The sequence below is a fragment of the Garra rufa genome, chromosome 2 (genome assembly GCF_049309525.1).
Source record: "Garra rufa chromosome 2, GarRuf1.0, whole genome shotgun sequence".
In the NCBI taxonomy this organism is placed as follows: domain Eukaryota; kingdom Metazoa; phylum Chordata; class Actinopteri; order Cypriniformes; family Cyprinidae; genus Garra; species Garra rufa.
The window spans coordinates 65767234-65792016 of NC_133362.1; the positions used below are offsets into that span (position 1 = coordinate 65767234).

Sequence of the window (24783 nt, forward strand, 5' to 3'; positions counted from 1 at the left end):
TATTTAATATCAAACGCACTGCATTGTTAATTTTCCATGAAAAGGTAGTTTCTATCGAAAACAAAACTAAACACTAATTTCCTATTTACTACCTTTTAAAAATTCAAGTACTTCAAGCACTTAAAGCACCTTGTACGAACCCTGCAAATATTAGTAATTTGATGAGCGCAAACATTAGTAAAACGCACGGCGTGGTTAATTTTAATACTATGTTCAGGTGCAAAAATAACTTTCCAAGCCCGTCCAGCACTAATTAAGCACTGTGCGTCTTTGGTAAATCCTGACAGTACTATTTTATCAACAAAAGACACTGGCACAAGCTGTTAGTAAAACTGGTCATCATATTTAGAATAGGGAACACATATTTACTACTGATTAAGAGTTTTCCCTCAGTACACACTATGGTTTTGACAAGCTTTACCAGGTCAACCTGCTTAATGAGATGATGGAGGGTTTGTGTGTTAGAGGAGCTGAGGACGATGAGCGAGATCCATGGTCTTTTTCTACCCTTCCCCCCTCCCATTCCCACTTGAGTGTTTTGCCTGGCTGCTGTTTACATCTGGCCCTGATACTGGATTAATTATGTTTTTGGTGGGTTGTAGTAGTTGGTCCTCACAAACCAACTACTGATGGTCCAGTTGTCAGAAGAGGTATTGGTTCAGCAGCAAGATGATAATAGTGGATATGACTCGCTCTCGAGGGGTGTGAGTTAAGCTCTAGAACTCGGGTCCTGCAGCCACCATTTTGGTCTGAGAGACTGTAGGGGGCATGGGGAGATAAAAGTTTCTGTTCAATTATCTATACGTTGTAGCTTGATGACCTCCAATGTTTTGGCTTTTAAGTGGGATTCCTGGCTCCCTTCTCTGATCTGGGTTGGGCTGTCGTCCTTGTATTAGACGGTTTAACGTAGATGGCCCACCTATATCAGTCTTGCCAGAAGTTGGTAGCTATCTGAGGAAAGTTCACTTGAATGGGTTGTTCTTGATTGGGCTGTTTCCTTCATCTCAGAGGTTTTCAGTAGACAGTCTACATAAGGCTATAGGTCTCTTTCAGGCTCCCTACTCAAAGAAAACCAGCCTCGACTGTTACATCTTTGACAAAAACTTTGATAAGATTCCCCTTTTGTATTGTGAACTTTTCCCACTTATATTTTTGGTAGCAGGCTTAGGCTTTCTTTCTGTTTTAGAGCTTTAAGTAGGAGGCCTCCTGATGTTGACATTTTATTTAATGTAGTCATGCCTCCCCTCATTAGGTAGGCAGCCAACTTACAGGAAACTTGTAGGGGGTTAGTAGCTGTCTGAGGATAGTTCTCTTTGATGAGTTGTTCTTCCTATTCCCATGCTTGGGCCGTCTCCTTTGTGTTAGGGTTTTAAGTAGATGGCCCATTACCCTTAGGAATACTGCTGTCTGTTCAAATTTATTTTATTAGGATAAACCCCTTGAGATGCATCATCTTGTTTTCAAGGGGGTCGTAAAATACATTGCGACCATCACAAAAGAATAATAAAATAAACGAGTGTACAATTATACATATTGACAAACAAATACATACAGAACCACAAACACAAAAAAAAAAAATAATAATAATAATATTAACCAAAATATACCAAACTTTACAACCATTAGATCAAATTGTCAGAAATACATTTTAGATTGAATATATTCACATTGTGTCAGCATCATACATTACAAGAGCAGTAAATCACAAAGTAAGAAGACAAGGTATGCTTAAACATCCCAAATTAAGTGATGGATCTAATATCGGAAGGTAAGTTATTCCAATCTAAAGTGGCTTTGAACATAAAAGCTCTTTTGCCAACTGTCTTCTTGGCTCGGGGGACAGAAAAAATAAAGCTGAACAGGGTGCCTCAAATGATCATTTGAAGTAATAGGAACAAAATACTGTTTTAAATAAAGCGGATACATTTGAATATTAGTTGAAACCAGTGCATTTGTCTTCTTATATTTAAAGATGGCCAATTCAGGGCATAATACATTGTGCAATGATGGGTGAGAAAAGGGCAGTTGAGTCTGTCTGAGGACAGTTGTGTTCCCAGCTTGCCTTAATTATTTGCAAATTTTGGGTTCCCTATTTCCTCCAAGTTATTCTAGACACCCGGGCGTCATTGGCTGCCCCCTTAATCGGTGTATGTTTGCCACAATTTTTTGTGCTCTCTCACCAGGTTGTCAGGCATGCACCAGGACATGGTATAGTAGGTATTTTGTTCCCCAAAATGTCCCCTAGGGCACGGAGGACCCCCAGCCCTGCACATGTTGTATGTCTACCTTACCAGACACACCCAATATAGTTCTTGCAGTCTCTACTAAAAAGCTGATGAATCAGGTATCCCAGATGAGGGAGACATACAAAATGTAAAAAACAATAAACACACAGTATGAAAAAACAGTGTGAAAAAATAACACAATAATAAGCCATTTTTTACATTCTTTATTCTGACAGATTATACAGTATTAAGCAACCAAACATGACTTATAATTACTTATCCAAAGAAAGAAAATCAGGAAATAGTATCTATTAGTGTTTTGAACCATTATTGTTTAAACATATATGACTTTAAAAATCTGTAAAGTGTGCAATCTGATCAAGTGAATTCTTTGCTTATATGTGCTTTTTTATAATGACATGTAAAAAGTGAGAGTCAGGAAATCATTGGGAAGTCCAAGTCCATGTGTCCCATGAAAGCAACACAAAACAGCAGGATCAAACAATACATTAACTGTATTGTGGAGGATTGTCTGCAGGATGTTGATGCATGGAAGGGTTGCTGACTACAGGTATCTATAAGAAAAAAAGCTACATGATCAGCTTCTTTACTTATTGATTGCTTATTTACTTAATAATATCCAAAAAGTACTGCTCCTATTACATATTACTTTACCCATATCCAGTACATGGACACTCAATACTAAACCCAAGTGATGTTGTGTTTTTCATTGTTTTGTGTACCATTTTAATCAAAGTCCAAATAAACTGCTGTTATAAGCTTCTCTTACCTCTGAATGGTCAAGATCCTGGTAATGGCAACGTCTAAAATCACAAGGCAGTGGAGGTAAAACTTGTGGAACAATCGGCACCTTTGGAGAAATGCACATATAGCATTTTATGACTAATTACTGTAAAATGCCATAAAAATGCAACAACATTGGCATACAGTTCCAGTATTACAGCTTTTGCTATTAGTAGAGGCACTGCTGCTGCTAAATTTCTTGTTCAGAATAAATTGACCGAAGAGGGTCGACAGTAGAGAGAAAAACTGAAGACTAATATATTCTTTGTTCTTGAAGATGCTTGTTCTCCAAGGAAATTATGTAATTTCCATCAAGTCATGTGATTTAGGGCATTACAATTGAGATTTTAAAGGACAAGTAACACGGTCAAGTGGAGTTTGAGTTTTAGAGTTAACTAATTAATGGGTTTATACTAGTGGTGGGCCGTTATCGGCACGTTAACGTGAAACTCTTATCGCGCGATAAAAAAAATATCGCCGTTAATCTATTCTCAAATTTGGGTTGGGAGCTGGGTCTAAACTACGCAAGCTATGATGACTTTCACCTTGATAGTTGAATGCGGATGTATACCGAATAGAGTTGAGCCGGATACTCGGCTGAAACGAGTATCCGGCACGGATAAAGCACTTTCGCCGAGTACGAGTATCATACGAGTAATACGAGTCAATATCTGTGCTCAGATTAAATAAAAATTCTCATTGGGTAGTTTACTGTGTCTGCGTTCTGTGATAGACTAATCACAGCGCCCCTCCCCTATACACACATACAGATTTAGGGGCCGTTCACATGTAGCGTCTTTTGCAGGCTCAAATTCGTTATTTTAAATGTAGACGCATAATGGAAGCGCGCGCATAATGGAAGCGAAACAAATCAACTTTTCAGAATGCAGAAAGCGCACCGAAGCTTGGAGCTAGAGCGCAGCTGATGGTTGCTTAGAAACGGCAGATGCTTCCGGAGAGCAAGCGCCCGAGCGCTTTGTTGATAAGGAATAACGCGTCGTGCCTAGCGTTTTCCACGCGTTTTTAGGCGCGACATGTGAACGGTCCCGCTCTGCTCACACACACACACACAGAACACTGAGAAGAGAAGAGAACAGCGCGCTCTCTCTCGTTCTCTCCCTCAGTCACTCAGGTTTGCGGGTTTTTTTTTTTCGTTAACGTTTGGGGTTTCTTCAGCTTCAGGTTTGTTTTTTACTTTGGTTTGTTTGTAGTACTTACTTAACCAGTAGAGTTCCATGGGGTTTGTTAAGACGTGGTGCTTGGTAAAAGCGACTCGCGTCTCTGCCTGTCGGAGAATTTTTTTTCTTTTTTAAACCGTCAATTGGCTCTGACCAGGTTTTTTTTGAGTGTCTGACACTTTCTTTTTTGTATTTCATAAATAAATAAATAAATAAAAAAAGGAAGTAGTGGTATTACAAATTAATTAGTTACACACACACACACACACACACACACACTCTCTCTCTCCCTCTCTCTGCCGTTCGAGTTCTTTTTTTTAAACCTTCTGCTGGTTCGAAATAGTGGTATAAAAAAACTATATTGCACATGAATTAGCTACACACACACACACACACACACACACACACATACCTGGTGTGAAAAAAAAGAACCCAAATAAATAAAAAATCAAACTGCTCAAGGTTAAAAAAAGAAAGTTATGTTGAAATGAAAACTCTTGTTCATTACATTTTACTTCATAATTGCAACCGCATGCGTTGTATTCATTGTTGCAAAACTTGTTCTGTATATGGTTCGTTTGTTATCATGATCAAAACCACTGATCTGAAGCTCAATGCTGATGCTGTCATGTAGTTTTCTAATCAGCAATAAATATAACAATTTCTGATCAACCCATATCAATTGCATGCTTAAAATAACATACCGGTTAAAGCCCCGCCCATTTCAAGACAACATGACCAACTTCCAGGTTAAATCCCACCCACTTCCGGGTTAGGCCTGCCCACTCCGAGTACAGATACAGATAATTCATATGGTTAACAGATACAGATACAGATACAGATAATGCTGTACTCGCTCATCCCTAATACCGAAGACTATAGAATATGGTCGCGCGTTTAAGTCTCCTCCGCCAAAACACAGACGGGATCGCGTCGTCCTCCATTCATAAAAACCGAATCTACTATAGCGAAATGCCACGTAAATTCGTCGTTTTTTTGGATTCATAAATCAAATGTTGGTCAGTCACTTAATTCAAATCGCGATATGGACTAGTGTCATGACTCTGGGCTGCTGCCTTTCCCTTCGCCACACGATGTCGCTGTTTTCCCTTCCCTGCACTCACTTCTCTGATTGTTGCACCTGCCTTGATTGTCACTTGTCTTCCCCAGCTGATAACACTTATGATTTGTCTTTATAATCTCCACACTTCCACTACCCTGGTGAGTCTGCATTGTCTTCATGTATCCTGGTCTCTGTGTGGTTGGTTTCTCGTCGTTCTCGTTTTTGAAGTTTATGTTTCTGACCTTGCCTTGTTTGTGTTTTGTTTGTTTGTTTGTTTATTTAATAAATATACTTCCCTGCATTTGGACCCAGACCTCATCATCTTTCAAACGTGACAGAATGCAGACTCCCAAGATGGGTCCAGCGGGGAGTAGTTTTTTTTTTTCTGAGGAGGCGGAGGCGGCGTCGGTCGCCCGCTTCGAGACCATCTACGCCTGTCTGGCGGTGATGGATGCCCGCAACGCTGAGGCGGCGCGGAAGCGTCCCTACTATAGGGCGATGGCGGAGGCGCTTTTTCGAGAGAGGGCGTCCGCTGGATCTGTTCCGGACGCGGCGGTGACCGCTCTCTCTGTTTCGGACGCGGCGGTGACCGCTCTCTCTGTTTCGGACGCAGCGGTGACCTCTCTCTCTGCTCCTGACGCGGCGGTGACCGCTCTCTCTGCTCCTGACGCGGCGTTGACCGCTCTCTCTGTTCCGGACGCGGCGGTGACCGCTCTCTCTGTTCCGGACGCGGCGGTGACCGCTCTATCTGCTCCTGACGCAGCGGTGACCGCTCTCTCTGCTCCTGACGCAGCGTTGACCGCTCTCTCTGCTCCGGACGCGGCGGTGACCGCTCTATCTGCTCCGGACGCGGCGGTGACCGCTCTCTCTGCTCCGGACGCGGCGGTGACCGCTCTCTCTGCTCCTGACGCAGCGTTGACCGCTCTCTCTGCTCCGGACGCGGCGGTGACCGCTCTATCTGCTCCGGACGCGGCGGTGACCGCTCTCTCTGCTCCGGACGCGGCGTTGACCACTCTCTCTGCTCCGGACGCGGCGTTGACCGCTCTCTCTGCTCCGGACGCGGCGGTGACCGCTCTCTCTGCTCCGGACGCGGCGGTGACCGCTCTCTCTGCTCCAGACACGACGTTGACCGCTCTCTCTGTTCCGGATGCGGCGGTGACCGCTCTCTCTGCTCCGGACGCGGCAGTGAACGCTATCTCCGTGCCTGACGCGCCGGAGACCGCAATCTCTGTTCCTGACACTGCGGCGACCGTGCTTTCTGTTCCTGACGCGGCGGTGACTGCGCTGCACGGGCCTGGCCCGCCGTCCCTCCCCCTGATTTGCCTTCCCCCATTCCTCCACCCTCCAGACTTGTGGAACGTCTGGGAGCCGTTCCGTGGGGAGGGGGTTCTGTCATGACTCTGGGCTGCTGCCTTTCCCTTCGCCACACGATGTCGCTGTTTTCCCTTCCCTGCACTCACTTCTCTGATTGTTGCACCTGCCTTGATTGTCACTTGTCTTCCCCAGCTGATAACACTTATGATTTGTCTTTATAATCTCCACACTTCCACTAACCTGGTGAGTCTGCATTGTCTTCATGTATCCTGGTCTCTGTGTGGTTGGTTTCTCGTCGTTCTCGTTTTTGAAGTTTATGTTTCTGACCTTGCCTTGTTTGTGTTTTGTTTGTTTGTTTGTTTATTTAATAAATATACTTCCCTGCATTTGGACCCAGACCTCATCATCTTTCAAACGTGACAACTAGTGTATGTGAAAACTGAAATGCAAAAAGACCGTTTTAATATGAATCCGATATGTTCCGTTTGCCTAGCTGTATGTATGCAACTTCACGGCAACCTGTCAAAATAAAAGTACGGTGTAACATGTAATGGGCTGGGTAGGTGTTGACGTTAAAAAAACCACAATCTAATAGGGAGAAAAAATAATTTCATTGTTAGTTAGTTAGTAAACACAAGTACATCTAATTGAACATAATTTATTTTCATCAACAAATTATCATAGAACAGCTTTATGAGCTTTATGATCCATTCTCAAAGACTTTAAGTCATTATTTGGGTAGCACACATATTCTGAATGCCTTCAGCAGAATTCAAATTAGCCATTTTAATCTAGATTAATCTAGATTAATTCCAAGATTTAATCTAGATTAATCTAGATTAAAAAAATTAATCTATGCCCACCCCTAGTTTATACATAAATACATGTATTATTATAAATTGTATTTTATATAATAGTAGAGTAGTTTAATCCTTTTTTTCTTCAGTTGTAAAGAAATTATGTTTTTTGGAAAAAAAAAAAAACATTTCAGGAATTATCTCCATATAGTGAACTTGAATGTTGCCCACAAGTTTGAACGTCCAAAATGCAGTTTAAATGCAGCTTCAAAGAGATCTAAACAATCCCAGCTGAGGAGTAAGCGTCTTTTCTAGCCTTATCTATGCGTACACTGTGTATGTCATGATCGGGGCTGTGGGTCTTCCCTGTCGCTGTTCCCCTTGCACTGCACTCCCCTGATCGTTCACGTCTGTCTTGTCATTAGCACTGATTACACTCACACCTGCTCACTATTATCTGGTCTATAAGAACTCTCATGTCTCACTGCTCATTCTGGCTGCATTGTCTTCCATATGGTTTGTTTCTTGTCTCTGTTTGCTGTCTTCAGTGTTCCCGGGCCTTGTTGCTTAGACCTTGGGTCCGTTCTTCGTACCTCGCTAACTAAGTTAGCTGGATTTGATTGTTGACGATTTGGCATGATCTTGGATTGTTTGGTTCTTCGAAGCTCATCCTGGACTTGCTGTCATAGCAACAGCTCTGCAAGCTTAAACCTCCTCTGGAGCAGGTTTATTTCATGTAAACAGGATTTAGGCTGCGCTCCTGGCGGGTTATGATTGGTTGAAATGGCGAGGTCACATCTGATTGGTTAAAGAGCACGACTGACGCGGACTTACTCACGTGGGAAAAGAAAAGTATCTTGCAAGAAAGTGTATATATATGACAGGTTCCAAAAAATATTTGCAGCACAACTGTTGATATTATCCAACATTGATCATTCTAATAATAAATCAGCATATTAGAATGATTCCTGAAGGATCGTGTGACACTTAAGACTGGAGTAACAGCTGATAAAAATTCAGCTTTTCATCACAGGTATAAATTCTATTTTAAAGTATGTTAAAATAATAATAAAAAAAAACATTATTTTATATTGTAAAAACATTTTGCACCATTGCTGTTTTTTCTGTATTTTTAGAGTATAAGAGACTTCTTTAAAGACTATTACAAGTCTTACTGACCCCAAACTTTTGAACAGTAGTGTATAAAAAAATAAAAAAATAAATAAAATAACATATCAAGGAAAAAACATGTAACACGGGCAGCATTAACGCATTTAATGTGTTCACAACTTTTTGCCAGCCCTCTCTCCTTGCTTTTCCAGCCTTTGCAGTGTTCCCTTGCGTTTTAAATAAACTCTGAAACTCCTGAAATCCCTCAATCAAGAGTTCTTGCTCTGCTGCAGAAAAATACTGAGCGCGCTCCTTCGTCATGTTCGCCGACCAATCAAAGAGTTGCCGATCAATGTTTCTACTATCGATACGTATCCCCTTTTAAGCCACCCAGTGATCTCAAATAACTTCATCCAGCTATACTAATCATCAACAACAGGTGCGTTCGGAGAACCGGAATAGCGAGCTCATAGTTAGCACGATGATTTGATCTTAGATGTGTCATTTGATCTTGGATGTAGTAAGCGAGGTACGAAGAACGGACCCCTGGTTTTCAGTTCTGTTTATTTAGTTTGTATTCAAGTTGTGTGTGCCGTGTTGGCCTTTTGTTTGTGTTTTGTTTGTTTATTTATATTAAAACTCTTTCCCAGCATTTAGACCCAGATCTCCTCCTTGTCAAACGTGACAGTGTAATGTGAGTCAATACAGTTAGGGAATGTCGAAAAACTCTAATCCCATTTTCTCCTCCATCTTCAAAATGGTCCTACATTGCAGTAGAAGTATCAACCCTGTGTTTACAAATTGAATATGCAAAGAAGGTCAAACACCCTTTACAAAAAAGGTAAAAATTTTAATTTGATTACACAGAGTATGCATGCGTGTCGCAGAGCTAGAAAAGACGAGCATTTGAGAATTATACATTATATTATTTTTTTTTAGAAAATGGCTATGATCATTTCACTAGATAAGACCCTTATTCCTCGGCTGGGATCGTTTAGAGCCCTTTGAAGCTGCATTTAAACTGCATTTTGGACAATTTAAACTCATGGGTACCATTGAAGTCCACTATGAAGATAATTCCTGAAAGCTACAGCAGAACGGTTGTGAGTGATGTTTCTTTACTGAATGAATCTTCCATTTTGAATTAATTGAGTGAATCAATGATTCAGTGAGTTATTAGGCTTGTTCAAGATGCATCAGCACTGTGCAGACAAATCAGCATATGACATTAAAGTACCGCAAGAGTGATTTAATGCTTTTCTCATTTAACACAATAATGATTTTATATGATCTTTTGGGTGTAATTTCTCAGCCAAATTTGATGTGTGAGTAATTAGATGAAAGTTTTTAAATAGTTTGATTTTTTATGTTAAATTTGTGGAAAGGAATTCAGTTCGAAAGTCACACAAAGCTTCAATCAGAAGTTAGATGCTCACGTACAGATCTAATGTTTTAGGAGGCTCATGTGAAATCATATAGGAGAGAAACCAGTCATTTGAGTTTGTGGCAAAACCTTTTACAGTGCTTGGACATTGTTCTTGTTTTTACTGCATATGATTAATCACTCAATATTGTCTCTTGAGCTAATTGTGCCATCACACCCCTAGTTTTGTTTCATGGGGACATAAAATCTACTAAATAGTAGCAATAACCAATATAGTTAGTTAATCCTGTGAGAGGATTAACGTTACTTTCATTTTTGAAGGAAATGTGCCTGGCGACCTACATAAATGCGCCTGTTTGCGCAAATCATTTGTGATATAGCATCACCTGACAGCATAAGTGAGTAAAAGCATTTTTGCATCTTTGCAAATCACCTTTCTTAATAATGTGCTAGATAGCAAGTTTTGCGGCTAAACATAATGGCTTGTCACCCCATGGAAGAGAGGGATGGGGTGAGCAGAACTTATTAGCATTTAAAGGCAAATGCAAAAGAATGGGTGATTCTAAAAAGGTCATTAAGACCCTAAAGAATCATATCAACTTGTGGAAAATGAGCATCTGATGACCCTTTTAATATCTGGAAAGACAATGCGTTTAAAGTTCACTTCATCAACACTGACATAATTTCCAACGTTTTTATGTACAGCACAAGGTTTACAGCACAAGAATTTTATGTTAAAAGCTTGAACGTTTGAACATTTGAAAGTGAAGAATTTAATAAATAAATATTTGTAATGTAACTTAGTGTTTGTTGGTTATTGTAAAGACCCCAACTATTGTGAACCCAAGTGTGAACCCAAAACATCCTTAAGTAACTATTTCCAGTACATATCAGAAGGTTTCATTTGACAAATTTTTTTATGAACCTCCATTTTGAGGGATTACAAACCTGGGTGCAACAGCTGCAGCTGACTTTACAGGCATATGCTGACAGAAAGATGGAGATGATGAACTCAAGCAAGGCGAATATCAGCAACACAGTTCCGATTCCCCCGAAGAGGATCTGAGATGAAAATCAACATTAGCACAAATAATATTAAATTAATTGACAATTAGTACTCACACTGGTAAACTGGCTGCTTAATGTATAATGTCAACACGTTCTTGTTTTATATATGATCAGTGATAATAAAAGATGAGATGTTGGAGGGGGGGACTGGACAGAGCAGATTAAGAATTTACTTTCGACAAAAAGTGACTGACCACACAGTGATCTTATTGTGATTACCATACAAATGCAAATGTAAACATTGATGACATACCGTATACTTTTCCCTAAACTCGTAACAGTCAGTATCGTAGCAGTAGTAGTAAAATGGTCCAAGAGCCAAATCAAATGGAATTAAAATAAGGGTAATGCCTGCAGTTATAGCACTGAAAATGTTCATTCCAAGCGAACCTTTCACCTATCGGCAGAAAAAAATAACGTCAACATAAAACTGATTAATAAATTAGGAATAACTTTAACACATTTTGTTAACATCATATTAATGTAGATGGAAAAAATACACAACATAGTGTGCAAAGTCCAGTCAATCTTCACTGATTACTGTTTATATTACAGTAAATATGCTGGTCTCAAAAAGGACAACTGTTTATTCTCCCTTTTACTGTTAGTACAAATATTTTTTAGTGTCTTAAGAGGTGATTATAAGATACTGTGTGGTGCAATTTTGATGCAATTTAGTATAAAATTTACTAAATTTAGTATCTGTAAGAATTGTTTATATCAATTGCACAAAAATGTGAATATAATATTACAATGCCACCTGCCTGTGTTTGGCAGCTTGGACCTCTTAAAACATTCAAATGTTGAGTACATACCAAACACAAACCGGAGGATGAATTAACTTTGTTTTCACCAGCAATGCAGAGTGAGCCTGCGGTAATGTACTGAGAGGAGAGAGAAAGGCGAAAATGGAATGTTCTGTTGGAAAATGTAGCTTATATAAAAAAAAAAATAAAAAAAAATTATATAATTGTTGCTTACGATGATTGATCCCCAGTAAGGAATACCACTAATGACAGTGATGGAATCTACATTAAGTGTCAAGACGATCCCAAACAGTAAAGTCAACAGGCCGATCATTATCTGGACAGTCTGTGAGGGACAAGAAAAAAATGACAGGATAGGACAAGAGAGTCTTTTATAAAATGAAACGGTTCCAAATTTTGGGGACCAAAATTATATATTATACAATAAATTTATGGCAACTATAGAAAAATATCCCGAAACATTCAAGCGCACAATTCCTAAAACATTCTTCCTTGTGACTCTTTGTGACTGGTACACTGTGAAATTTACTCTGTAAATGATAAACTTTATTTTATATTGGTCTTCCTCATTTTGTATTTCATTGTCACCAAGACAATAAGTCACATTATGCAATAAAAACATCTCGGTTACGTATTGTAACCCTCGTTCCCTGAAGGAGGGAACGGAGACGTCTCGTCGAGACCGACGAATTGGGATATCGCCTGGATAGACCAATCTACTTCGTGTGTATACAAACGAGCCAATGAATATTGGCATGCATGATTGCAGCCAGCTGCGGCTGATCACAGCGTGAGCATATAATGCGCAGCAGGTGCATGCATCATCAAGGTTTCGCTGAGGAGCTGGGACAGGCCCGGCCATACAGCGGTGGTACAGGAGCCTCGGCGACGGGACGAGACGTGTCCATTCCCTCCTTCAGGGAACGAGGGTTATAATACGTAACCGAGACGTTCCCTATCAGTCGGTTCCTTCGACGTCTCGTCGAGACCGACGAATTGTGATCCCTAACAAAGCGCCGTGGCTGCTGTCCCTTCCAGTGTCCTGAACGGGCCCCCCTGGGTCCCGTTACTGGCTTTGGCCAGGGGCTCGCATCAAGGAGAGCCAGTCACCGTATAACTCAGCACCATCCATTTCAGTGAAACTGGAGCACTGGGAATATGCGGAGCTCACGTCCTTCCGATAGGAGGTTCGGAGCAATAAACATATAACTCAATTCAGGTTTATATGGAAGATTGGAGGTGATTGAACCCTCGTATACTGGTAGAAGTACTACCGGGGAAACACACAGCCTCTAGGGCGCAATGTGGAATTGTAAGAGATTAAATTAAGTCTCTACGTAGAGCCTAGCCCTCTACCGGTTCTGAAGGATTCATCGAGTGAGGGCCTGACGCCTGACGTTCCGCTACGTCGGCTGTCAAGCTCGGCGGACAGCTCGACAGAGCTACTCTTATGTTACTCTGGAGCAATATAGCAAGCCGACACGAGGCCTCTCTGTGCCTACCCGTTTGAGGTGAGAACACAGGAGGAGACTGTGTCTACACGAAGGCTATAGAACCTTGTGAACGTGTTAGGGGTCGCCCAGCCCGCCGCTCTACAAATGTCATTTAGCGAGGCGCCACGAGCCAATGCCCAGGAGGATGCAACACTCCTAGTCGAGTGTGCTCTCAGCCTGAGGGGGCAGGGCACACCCTGAACCTGATAGGCCAGGGTAATGGCATCCACTATCCAGTGGGCCATCCTCTGCTTGGAGACGGCATTCCCCTTCTGCCTGCCTCCATGACACACAAAGAGCTGGTCTGAGGTCCTGAAGCTTTGTGTCCGGTCAACGTAGCATCTTAGTGCTCGGATGGGACAAAGCAAAGCCAGGGCTGGGGCTGCCTCCTCCGAGGGCAGCGCTTGCAGGCTCACCACTTGGTCCCTGAAGGGAGTCCTGGGAACCTTGGGCACATAACCAGGCCGGGGCCTCAGTGTTACCTGGGAATCCGCAGGGCCAAACTCTAGGCACGAATCGTCGACCGAAAAATGCGTGCAGGTCTCCTACCCTCTTGATGAAAGCCAATGCAAGCAGGAGCAGAGTTTTCATCGAGAGAAACTTCAGCTCTACTGACTGCAAGGGCTCAAAGGGAGCCTGCTGCAGTGCTGTAAGCACTAGCGACAGGTCCCAAGAGGGCACGGAAAGGGGCCTAGTGGGATTCAACCTCCTGGCGCCCCTACGAAACCTGGTGATCAGGTCGTGCTTCCCCACCGACCTTCCTTCTATGAGGTCGTGGTTAGCGGATATGGCAGCCACGTAGACTTTCAGGGTTGAGGGGGACAGCCTACGCTCCAACCCTTGCTGCAAAAAGGAGAGCACGACTCTGATCGGGCATCTTCGGGGGTCCTCTCCACAGGAGGAACACCAATCAACGAACAGGTTCCATTTTAGGGCGTAGGCATGTCTAGTAGACTGCGCTCTCGCCGAAGTGATAGTGTCAACTACCCCTTGGGGTAGGTCACTTAGAACCTCCGCGTCCAGTCCAGGGACCAGACATGTAATTTCCAGAGGTCTGGACGCGGGTGCCATAGGGTGCCCCGTCTCTGAGTCAGAAGATCCTTCCTCAGAGGAATTTGCCAGGGAGGGGCTGTCGCGAGGAGCATGAGTTCGGGGAACCAGGTCCGAGTGGGCCAATAGGGGGCTACCAGAAGGACCTGCTCCTCGTCCTCCCTGATCTTGCACAGTACCTGTGCGAGAAGGCTCACTGGGGGAAATGCATATTTGCGGAGGCCCCGCAGCCAGCTGCATGCCAGTGCGTCCGTGCCGAGTGTGCCCTCGGTCAGGAAGAAAAAGAGTTGGCAGTGGGCTGTCTCCGGGGAGGCGAACAGATCTACTTGAGCCTCGCCGAAGCGTCTCCAAATCAGCTGAACCGACTGGGGGTAGAGTCTCCATTCTCCGGGAAGCGCAGCTCGTGAGAGCTCGTCGGCCGCACGGTTGAGCAACCCGGGAATGTGAATGGCACGAAGCGACCTCAGATGCTTCTGACTCCACAAGAGGAGATGACGGGTGAGTTGCGTCATGCGACGGGAGCGTAGACCGCCTTGCCGGTTGATGTACACAACGGTCGCAATATTGTCCGTACGGACCAGCACGTGTTTGCCACGTAGGTGCCCCTTGAGGCGGAGCAGGGCGAGACGTACTGCAAGCAACTCGAGGCAGTTGATGTGCCAAGTCAGCTGGGGGCCCGTCCAAACCCCTGAAACTGCCTGTCCGTCGTACGTGGCTCCCCACCCGGTGGTGGAGGCATCTGTGTGTACCACAGCATGGCTGGAGACCTGTTCCATGGGTACTCCTGCCCGTAGAAATGAGAGGTCTGACCACGGGGTGAAAGTCTGGCGGCAAGCCGGTGTTGTCTGAACCCGGTGAGAGCCGCGAAGCCACGCTCTCCTCGGGACACGGCCATGAAGCCAGTGTTGAAGCGGTCTCATATGGAGTAGCCCCAGCGGTGTAACCGCCGCTGCTGCTGCCATATGCCCCAGGAGCCTCTGAAATTGTTTCAGTGGGACCGCTGTCCTGCTCTTGAACTTATCTAGGCAGTTCAACACTGACTCTGCACGTTCCTGCGTGAGGCATGCTGTCTGGCTGACCGAGTCCAGTTCCATACCGAGAAAAGAGATTCTCTGTGTTGGAGAGAGTTTGCTCTTTTCCCAGTTGACCCGAAGACCCAACTGGCTGAGGTGTGCGAGCACCAGGTCCCTGTGTTCGCATAACTGAACCCGAGACTGTGCTAGGATGAGCCAGTCGTCGAGGTAGTTGAGAATGCGAATGCCCTGTTCTCTGAGGGGAACAAGGGCCGCCTCCGCGACCTTTGTGAAGACACGGGGGGAGAGGGACAGCCCGAAGGGCAGGACCGTGTACTGATATGCCCTGCCTTCGAACGCGAACCGCAGAAAGGGCCTGTGGCGCGGAAGGATTGAGACAGGAAAGTACGCGTCCTTCAGGTCGATCGCTGCAAACCAATCTTGGGGACGGACACATCTGAAAATGTGTTTCTGAGTGAGCATTTTGAACGGTAGCCTGTGAAGGGCTCGGTTCAAGACGCATAGATCCAAGATCGGCCAAAGCCCGCTGCTTTTCTTGGGTACTATGAAGTACGGGCTGTAAAAGCCCGTCCTCATGTCGGCTGGAGGAACTGGCTGTATCGCTTCCTTCGCCAGCAAGGAAGCGATCTCTGCACGCAAGATGGGAGCATCTGCGGCCCTGACAGAGGTGAAGTGGATACCTCTGAACTTGGGAGGGCGCCGGGCGAACTGAATCGCATAGCCGGAAGTGATGGTCCGAAGGAGCCAGCAAGATGGGCTGGGAAGCATTTTCCAGGCTCCCAGAAAGTGAACAAGCGGCACAAGGGGGACCACCGACGTACCCGCGGGGGAGCAGCCAAGGGGGGGCAGGGGTCAGAGCGTCTGTATGTTGAGTGTGTGAGACGCTTACCTGCGCATGAGCCGATGGTGCGTGAGTGGTCCGTCTCGCCGTGCTCTCGAACCGCCCATCGTCGCTCGCTGGCGAGGGGGGAGGACGGGTGAGGCGCAGGGGTGACCTGCGCACTCCCCGCAGTCCCACCTGACGGTCGGTGGCGGGGAAAAAAACAAACAAAAGATTCTCCGCCCGGCCCTCCGCCATGGTGCGGTCACCATCTCCCGAAGAGCAGCATCCTCCATCTCTGGGTTGCCCGTCTCAGGGTCTCTTGTTCTTACGTTTCCCACTGGTCTTTGTGGGGGCCTGGACGGGCTGGGCGGCTGCCCGGCGACCGGCTCCACGGCGCCGTTGTGAAGGCTGCTGTGGAGCGGAGGCGGAAGCCGGGTCTGCTTCTTGGCTGCGGAAAACTGCTGGGCAAAGCTCTCCACAGCGTCGCCGAAGAGGCCGGTCTGGGACACCGGAGCGTCGAGGAACCTGGTCTTATCGCAGTCCCTCATATCAGCCAGAGATGGCGTTCCTGGACCACCATGGTGGACATGGCACGACCCAGAGACCGTGCGGTCACCTTTGTCGCACGTAGCGCGAGGTCCGTGGCGATACGAAGTTCACGAAGAACTTCTGGGTCATGACCACCCTCGTACAGGTCTTTCAGTGCCTGGGCCTGATGCACCTGTAGCAACGCCATAGCGTGAAGGGCGGAACCAGCGGAGCCGCAGGCCGCATAGGCACTGCCGATCAGAGCCGACGAGTGCCTACAGGCCCGTGAAGGGAGCAACGGATTGTTGCCCCGCCAAGTGGAAGCGGCGCCCGGACACAGTTGCATCGCAACCGCACGCTCCACTGGCGGGACTGCCGTGTATCCCCACGCTGGTCCGCCATCGAGGATGGTTAGGGAGGAAGTCCCACTCGAGCGGTTTCGGGCAGTGAAAGGTGCCGTCCACGTTCGGGTGAGTTCTTCATGCACCTCCGGGAAGAATGGCACCGGGGTGGGGCGCTGAGAACCAGCGCAGGCCACCCCGAGATACCAGTCATCCAGCCGGGAGGGGTCGGGACGTGATGGAGGATTCCATTCAAGCCCTACCCTCTCGGCGGCCCGGGCAAGCATAGCCATCATCTCCAGGTCAGTATCAGGCACCGCTGACCGCCCAGTGGACGACAGTGTGCCGTCCTCCTCCTCAGAGAGGTTTGGCTCTCCCCCCGATGCTGAGACCGACATCTGTTCGTCGGGGGGGGGGGCCCAAAGGTAACGGGCGGTACCCCTAAGGGAGGTCCAACCCGCTCCCCTGAGAGCCCCGGTGGCGACGGAGCGTCGGTGGAAGGAGGAGCCCCAGCCGATTTAGTGGTCGGGGAGTTCCTCACCGTCACCCTCAGATCGGGCAACCCCCTGCTTCCAGCGACAACGCCCCCCCGGTGTTTGGAGGAACATTCGTTCTGGGCAGAGGGACTGGAACCCCGCCCCTTTGCAGGAAACGGAGTCTGGTCCGCAACTCCGCGATGGTCATTTTCCCACAATGGGGACATGACTCATCCACGAACGCTGCCTCAGCGTGTTGAAAGCCCAGACACGTGAGGCAGTGTGCGTGACCATCACCCTGCGCCAGGAAAGGGCCGCACCCTGAAACGCATGGGGAGAAAGGCATGTTGCCTCGTCTTTAAAAAGACGCTCAACCCGTGGAGCTCCTTTAGAAATTCACTCTTTTCGGAAACTGCTCTTATAGGAATTTGCTCTTTTAGTGCTGAGGCGCACAGGGGAGATGGCCGCAGCAACACAGAAGGTGGATGGTGAAGACCAGCTGTGTGCTTCCACTCGACACGGAAGACCACGCCGCTGAAGCGCCGTGCCGCCAACACAAAAGAGAAAAAAGGAGGTAAGTGTTGCTTCTCTAAAAAACAAAAAATCAAGTCAAGAATCTGGGTGTGATTCTGGAGTCAGACCTCAGTTTTAGTAGCCATGTTAAAGCAGTAACTAAATCAGCATACTACCATCTCAAAAACATTGCAAGAATTAGATGTTTTGTTTCCCGTCAAGATTTGGAGAAGCTTGTTCATGCCTTTATCACCAGCAGGGTGGACTATTGTAATGGTCTCCTCACTGGCCTTCCCAAGAAGACCATTAGACAGCTGCAGCTCATACAGAACGCTGCTGCCAGGATTCTGACTAGAACCAGAAAATCAGAGCATATCACACCAGTCCTCAGGTCCGTACTGGCTTCCAGTTATGTTTAGGATAGATTTTAAAGTACTTTTACTTGTTTATAAAGCACTAAATGGCCTAGGACCTACATACGTTGCAAATATGCTCACTGTATACAAACCTAACAGACAACTCAGATCACTAGGATCGAGTCAGTTAGTAATATCAAGGGTTCACACAAAACAAGGGGAATCCGCTTTTAGCTATTATGCCGCCCGCAGTTGGAATCAGCTTCCAGAAAAGATCAGATGTGCTAATACATTAGACACTAATGTAAACGCAGACTCAAAACTCACCTGTTTAGTTGTGCATTTATTGAATGAGCACTGTGCTACGTCCGAACAGACTGCATTATTTTATGTATAATCATTTTACTGTGCTAATTAATTTTAAAATCAATTTTTTAAATCATCTTAAATGTTCTTAAATTCTGTTTTTATTGTTGTTAGTGTGATTATTATTTTAAATTTTTATGATTTGTTTGCTGTTGTGATTTTAATTCCTTTTTATGTACAGCACTTTGAATTACCATTGTGTATGAAATGTGCTATATAAATAAACTTGCCTTGCCTTGCCTTGCCTTCTTGACTCGTCCCACAAAGAATGGTCCAGCTCCGAAGCGAAAGCTTGATGACGCATGCACCTGCTGCGCATTATATGCTCACGCTGTGATCAGCCGCAGCTGGCTGCAATCATGCATGCCAATATTCATTGGCTCGTTTGTATACGCACAAAGTAGATTGGTCAATCCAGGCGATATCCCAATTCGTCGGTCTCGACGAGACGTCGAAGGAACCGACTGATAGGGAACGGTGTATACTGTGTTAACTACTCCTTTTTTAGTAGAATTTATGGTAACACTTTAGAATAATGGGCCGTTGTTAACAAGTAACTATGCAGGAAGTAATAGGTAGTTCTACATTAACACTTAAAGGTTGTATCAGCGATTTCTAGCCTAAAACAAAGTGTCAATTTCAGCTGACCTTTCTTCACGATCCGCTTGCTGCCTGCCTCATAAATTGTCTGTGAAAAAACCGCGTCTCTCTGGTCAGCCTAGGGTCCGAGATATGCCAAAAAAACAATCGGCACTACCAACCTTTCCACAGATAAACAAAAAAAGTCCACAACACCAAACCCCTGACGCTGATTGGTTGGAACACTGTTTGTTTATCTGTGGAAAGGTTGGTAGTGCCGATTGTTTTTTTGGCATATCTCGGACCCTAGGCTGACCAGAGAGACGCTTCAGCTGAATTTGACACTTTATGTTTCAGGCTAGAAATCGCTGATACAACCTTTAACTAAATACTATTAACTAATAGAAAAGCAAGATTAACTAAGCAGTAAATAATTGCTAATCTTGGACAAAGGTAGTCCCTTATTAGGTATTTGATAATTACTAAAGAAAAAATTGTCATTGAGAACTACTTGAGAACTGTGACCAATTCATAAAGAATAACTAATTAATTATCACAACAGTAACATTTATAAAATCAACAATTAGGTTCTTTGTGCAAACTAATTTATGAAAACCATGCACCACCATCACCGGTTGAAGTACTGGTTGAAATTGTGACTTTAACAAAATATGAATGGATGTGTTCTCTGTTCATTTCAAACAAACATATAATTTATTTAATTAGGATGTAATGCCATCAATGATTGGATTCTCATGATTGGATTATTTCACTATTGTGAGCTGCATTTAGTTCAATGTTGTTGTTTTTTTTTTAAGTATTCTGGGGCAGGCTTCTCTTTAGTGTGATAGTAAATATGTTATTAACTGCATTTATTTTGTTAAGCACAAACACAACATTTTCCACATTACAATGTCTGTTAGAATATCAGTATGGTGCTTCAAAGAAATGCATGGCTGTACAGTATGTCATATAAAATATGATAAAAGCTGTTTATTGTAAATTACTTGCAAAATCCATCTTAACCCCTCAATAATAACTCAAGTGTTACCTTGTAAGTCCGCATGAACTACTAGTGTGATCTGGCCCATTACTTTAAAGTGAAAAACATCTTAACCCTTCACTAATAACTCAAGTTTTACCTTGTCAGTCTGTATGAACTACTTGTCACGTGAGTAATGGGAGGTCTGGGTCCAAATGCAGGGGGAAAGGTGTTTTAATAAGAAAACAATAAACAAACAAACAAAAGGCCAACACAGCACAAAACTTAACATAAACTTAACGAAACAGGGAACAAGGTCAAGAGCTTAGGTCTGGAACACAAATGTACATGGAAGACAAAAGAGAATGCAGACATGAAGCAGGAGAGAAATGTGAGAGTATTTAAAGACCGGATAATAGTGAACAGATGTGAGTGAATCAGTGTTAATGACAAGGACAGGTGAATGTTATCAGAAGTGCAGTGTGAACGGCGACCTCAGGAGGCTGAGGGGAGACCCACAGCCCCGATCATGACAGTACCCCCTCCCCACGGAACGGCTCCCAGACGTTCCCCAAGTCAGGAGGGAGGAGGCACGGAGGAAGGCAAGTCAGGGGGAGGGATGGCGGGCCAGGCCCGTGTAACGGCGCGTCAGGCCCGATAGCGGACACCGCCGTGTCAGGCAGGGAGATAGCGGACGTCGCCGCGTCGGGCACGGAGATAGCGGACACCGCCGCGTCAGGCACGGAGATAGCGGACGTCGCCACGTCAGGCACGGAGATAGCGGATTCTGCATTCTGTCACGTGAGTAATGGGAGGTCTGGGTCCAAATGCAGGGAGAAAGGTGTTTTAATAAGAAAACAATAAACAAACAAACAAAAGGCCAACATGGCACAAAACTTAACATAAACTTAACGAAACAGGGAACAAGGTCAAGAGCTTAGGTCTGGAACACAAATGTACATGGAAGACAAAAGAGAATGCAGACATGAAGCAGGAGAGAAATGTGAGAGTATTTAAAGACCGGATAATAGTGAACAGATGTGAGTGAATCAGTGTTAATGACAAGGACAGGTGAATGTTATCAGAAGTGCAGTGTGAACGGCGACCTCAGGAGGCTGAGGGGAGCCCCACAGCCCCGATCATGACAGTACCCCCTCCCCACGGAACGGCTCCCAGACGTTCCCCAAGTCAGGAGGGAGGAGGCACGGAGGAAGGCAAGTCAGGGGGAGGGATGGCGGGCCAGGCCCGTGTAACGGCGCGTCAGGCCCGATAGCGGACACCGCCGTGTCAGGCAGGGAGATAGCGGACGTCGCCGCGTCGGGCACGGAGATAGCGGACACCGCCGCGTCAGGCACGGAGATAGCGGACGTCGCCGCGTCGGGCACGGAGATAGCGGACACCGCCGCCCGCGTCAGGCACGGAGATAGCGGACGTCGCCACGTCAGGCACGGAGATAGCGGACGCTGCCGCGTCAGGCACGGAGATAGCGGACGCCGCCGCGTCAGGCACGGAGATAGCGGACGTCGCCACGTCAGGCACGGAGATAGCGGATTCTGCATTCTGTCACGTGAGTAATGGGAGGTCTGGGTCCAAATGCAGGGAGAAAGGTGTTTTAATAAGAAAACAATAAACAAACAAACAAAAGGCCAACATGGCACAAAACTTAACATAAACTTAACGAAACAGGGAACAAGGTCAAGAGCTTAGGTCTGGAACACAAATGTACATGGAAGACAAAAGACAATGCAGACATGAAGCAGGAGAGAAATGTGAGAGTATTTAAAGACCGGCTAATAGTGAACAGATGTGAGTGAATCAGTGTTAACGACAAGGACAGGTGAATGTTATCAGAAGTGCAGTGTGAACGGCGACCTCAGGAGGCTGAGGGGAGACCCACAGCCCCGATCATGACACTACTAGTGTGATCTGGCCCATTATTTTAAAGTGAAAAACATCTTAACTCTTCACTAATAACTCAAGTGTTACCTTGTAAGTCCGCATGAACTACTAGTGTGATCTGGCCCATTATTTTAAAGTGAAAAACATCTTAACCCCTCATCAACATGTCTATATGCAACGTGATTTCATGATAATTCGTATGTATTTACATAAAATGTGGTTCTCCAAAACGTACATTTACTTACGTTTTTCCAGACACTAAAACATACAATACTGACGTATTTACAGCATCTAAACGTACAAATACTTAGTATTTTTTAGCATTTTAAGGTCTACAAATGTTAAACAAGACTACACTTTAAACCATTAAAATAAATGACATTTCTGCAATCATTTAACCATTCATGTAATATTAGCTTCGTTTGCCGTGGTGGGACACAAAAGACGTTTTCTCCGACATGCTGTTACTAACAATACAACCATAAAATGCACCGAACATGCATCATAATCATAAAATCAAACAATTTTATTTGTACGCTGTAATCCAGATTTTCAGAATTCAAACGATTGCGAGGAACAGACCCAAATTCAAGCCTTTATATGACGATCGTGACATCTCCATCCCGAGCAGCGACTCCAGCAGCAAGAGCAATAAACCCCCGCGCTGCAGTGCATTTAACAATTCAAATACAAACGCACCAGGAAACTAACGTTACAGGCTTTACGACAGTAAAATCGAACGTTCATTGGCTCTTGCCAGCATTCGCTACAGATTACGACATGCCGTGTTTCTGGTGAGATTTGTTTGAACAATGCGCAGGCGCCATCACGAAGAGGATCAGGATAATATTTTCAGCCATCAGCAACCTAAATCCTACTCTGTACCTCAAAGAAACCTACTGTCTGTATTCCGCCAGAGACGACTGCGGCTGCAAAAGCATAGTCATTTGGATTACTTTTTGGTACGGCTGTTGACATTTTTGCAATGAATAAATGATTGCGATTGCACGTTTCCATCTTTCATGTTTTTCTTTATTACTGTACAGAGAGAGTTATGGTTAATGTTAGGTTTAGAGGTAGGAGTGTGATTAGTGACTATAATTTTTTTATGCTATATTGTTATCAAAATGAGAATTTTCCTGCAAATTTTGGTCAGTTAACGTTACGTTTTATATATTACATTTTAAATCACTTATTAATATAATAAAAAAATGCATATTTGCTGTAAAATGGTTTAGGTTTGGGGGTAGGTTAAGGGGGCTATCTAAATCGCTTATTAATGAAATTATAAATTTGCATATTTGCTATAAAATTGGTAGGTTTATGTTTGGGGGACATTTTAAAATTAAAGTAAAATTAAACTCTTAAAATAAATATGGCACAGTAAATATGCCTAGCCACAAGCAAGGTAACACGTGAGTTATTAGTGAAGGGTTAAGATGTTTTTCACTTTAAAATAATGGGCCAGATCACACTAGTAGTTCATACAGACTGACAAGGTAACACTTGAGTTATTATTGAGGGGTTAAGATGGATTTTACAAGTAATTTACAGTAAACTTGCAATGAAGCACTAGTGATATTCAGACATTGTACTGTGAAATTTTTTTTTGTACTTTACAAAATAAATGCAGTTAATGTCTTCATTACGGAAGTAAAAGAACATAATTATTTAGTGTGATTACTTACTATCACACTAAAGAGAAGCCTGCCCCAGAATACTATTAATACTAATACTAAAAAAAACATTGAACATTGAACTAAATGCAGCTTACAATAGTGAAATAATCCAATCATGAGCATCAAATCATTGCTGGCATTACATCCTAATTAAAGAAATTATATTATATGTTTGTTTGAAATGAACAGAGAACACATCCAGTCATATTTTGGTAAGAGTCACAATTTCAACCGGTGATGGTGGTGGTGTTCATAAATTAGTTTGCACAAATAACCTAATTGTTGATTTTATAAATGTTACTGTTGTGATAGTTAATTATGATATTTCTTTATGAATTGGTCACAGTTCACAAGTAGTTCTCAATGACAATTTTTTCTTTAGTAATTATCAAATACCTAATAAGGGACTACCTTTGTCCAAAATTATCACTTACCTACTGCTTAGTTAATGTTGCTTCTATATTAGTTAATAGTATTAAATTAAGTGTTAATGTAGAACTGCCTATTACTTCCTGCATAGTTACTTGTTAACAACGGCTCATTATTCTAAAGTGTTACCGAATTTATTTATGTAATTCTTTACTTCACACTACCATACACACATAAAAGGAAATATTTGGGTTTATGAGAATATTCTTACCCCAAGGGCTTTTGGTTGACCTTTCAGAAATGCCTGAAGTCCATGAAAAGGAGAAACTCCTGTGACCTGTTGGACATGAACAGGCACAGGAGCATTTGTCACTGCCCCAACTGGTGTTGCTTGTATTGATGGTTGAACCTGAATGAGTGTTGAAGAGTTCACGGGTAAGACTGTTTGGGACATTCTTGTTTCCGAATCTGAAATTGACCTATACAAAAATCATAGTACATCAAAACATGAAAAGGATATGATTAAAAAATACATTTTCTGTTTATTTTTTATATATTGTGACGAGTGTCTCTGGGCTCATCAGC

The 24783-nt window shown here is 44.2% G+C and overlaps 1 protein-coding gene across 1 annotated transcript; it reads right to left on the bottom strand.

Annotated features, from left to right (window-relative positions):
• Window positions 1-2486: 2486 nt before the first annotated feature.
• Window positions 2487-24783, bottom strand: LOC141325684 (membrane-spanning 4-domains subfamily A member 4A-like). The gene is made up of 7 exons (XM_073834445.1): window positions 24470-24783; window positions 11925-12035; window positions 11759-11827; window positions 11197-11340; window positions 10824-10937; window positions 3016-3096; window positions 2487-2800 (listed from the first exon to the last, which is right to left on the bottom strand). The coding sequence occupies exons 1-7, from the start codon at window positions 24650-24652 to the stop codon at window positions 2735-2737; spliced, it is 768 nt and encodes a 255-aa protein (XP_073690546.1). The 5' UTR covers window positions 24653-24783; the 3' UTR covers window positions 2487-2734.

Bases quoted from the DNA above. Each gene is read 5' to 3' on its own strand.
- LOC141325684 (XM_073834445.1), bottom strand. From the start codon at position 24,652: ATGTCCCAAACAGTCTTACCCGTGAACTCTTCAACACTCATTCAGGTT. The intron at 12,036-24,469 runs GTAAGAATATTC...TGTCCCTCACAG, and splicing joins GTCAACCAAAAGCCCTTGGG to ACTGTCCAGATAATGATCGG. The intron at 2,801-3,015 runs GTAAGAGAAGCT...TTTTTCTTATAG, and splicing joins AGGATCTTGACCATTCAGAG to ATACCTGTAGTCAGCAACCC.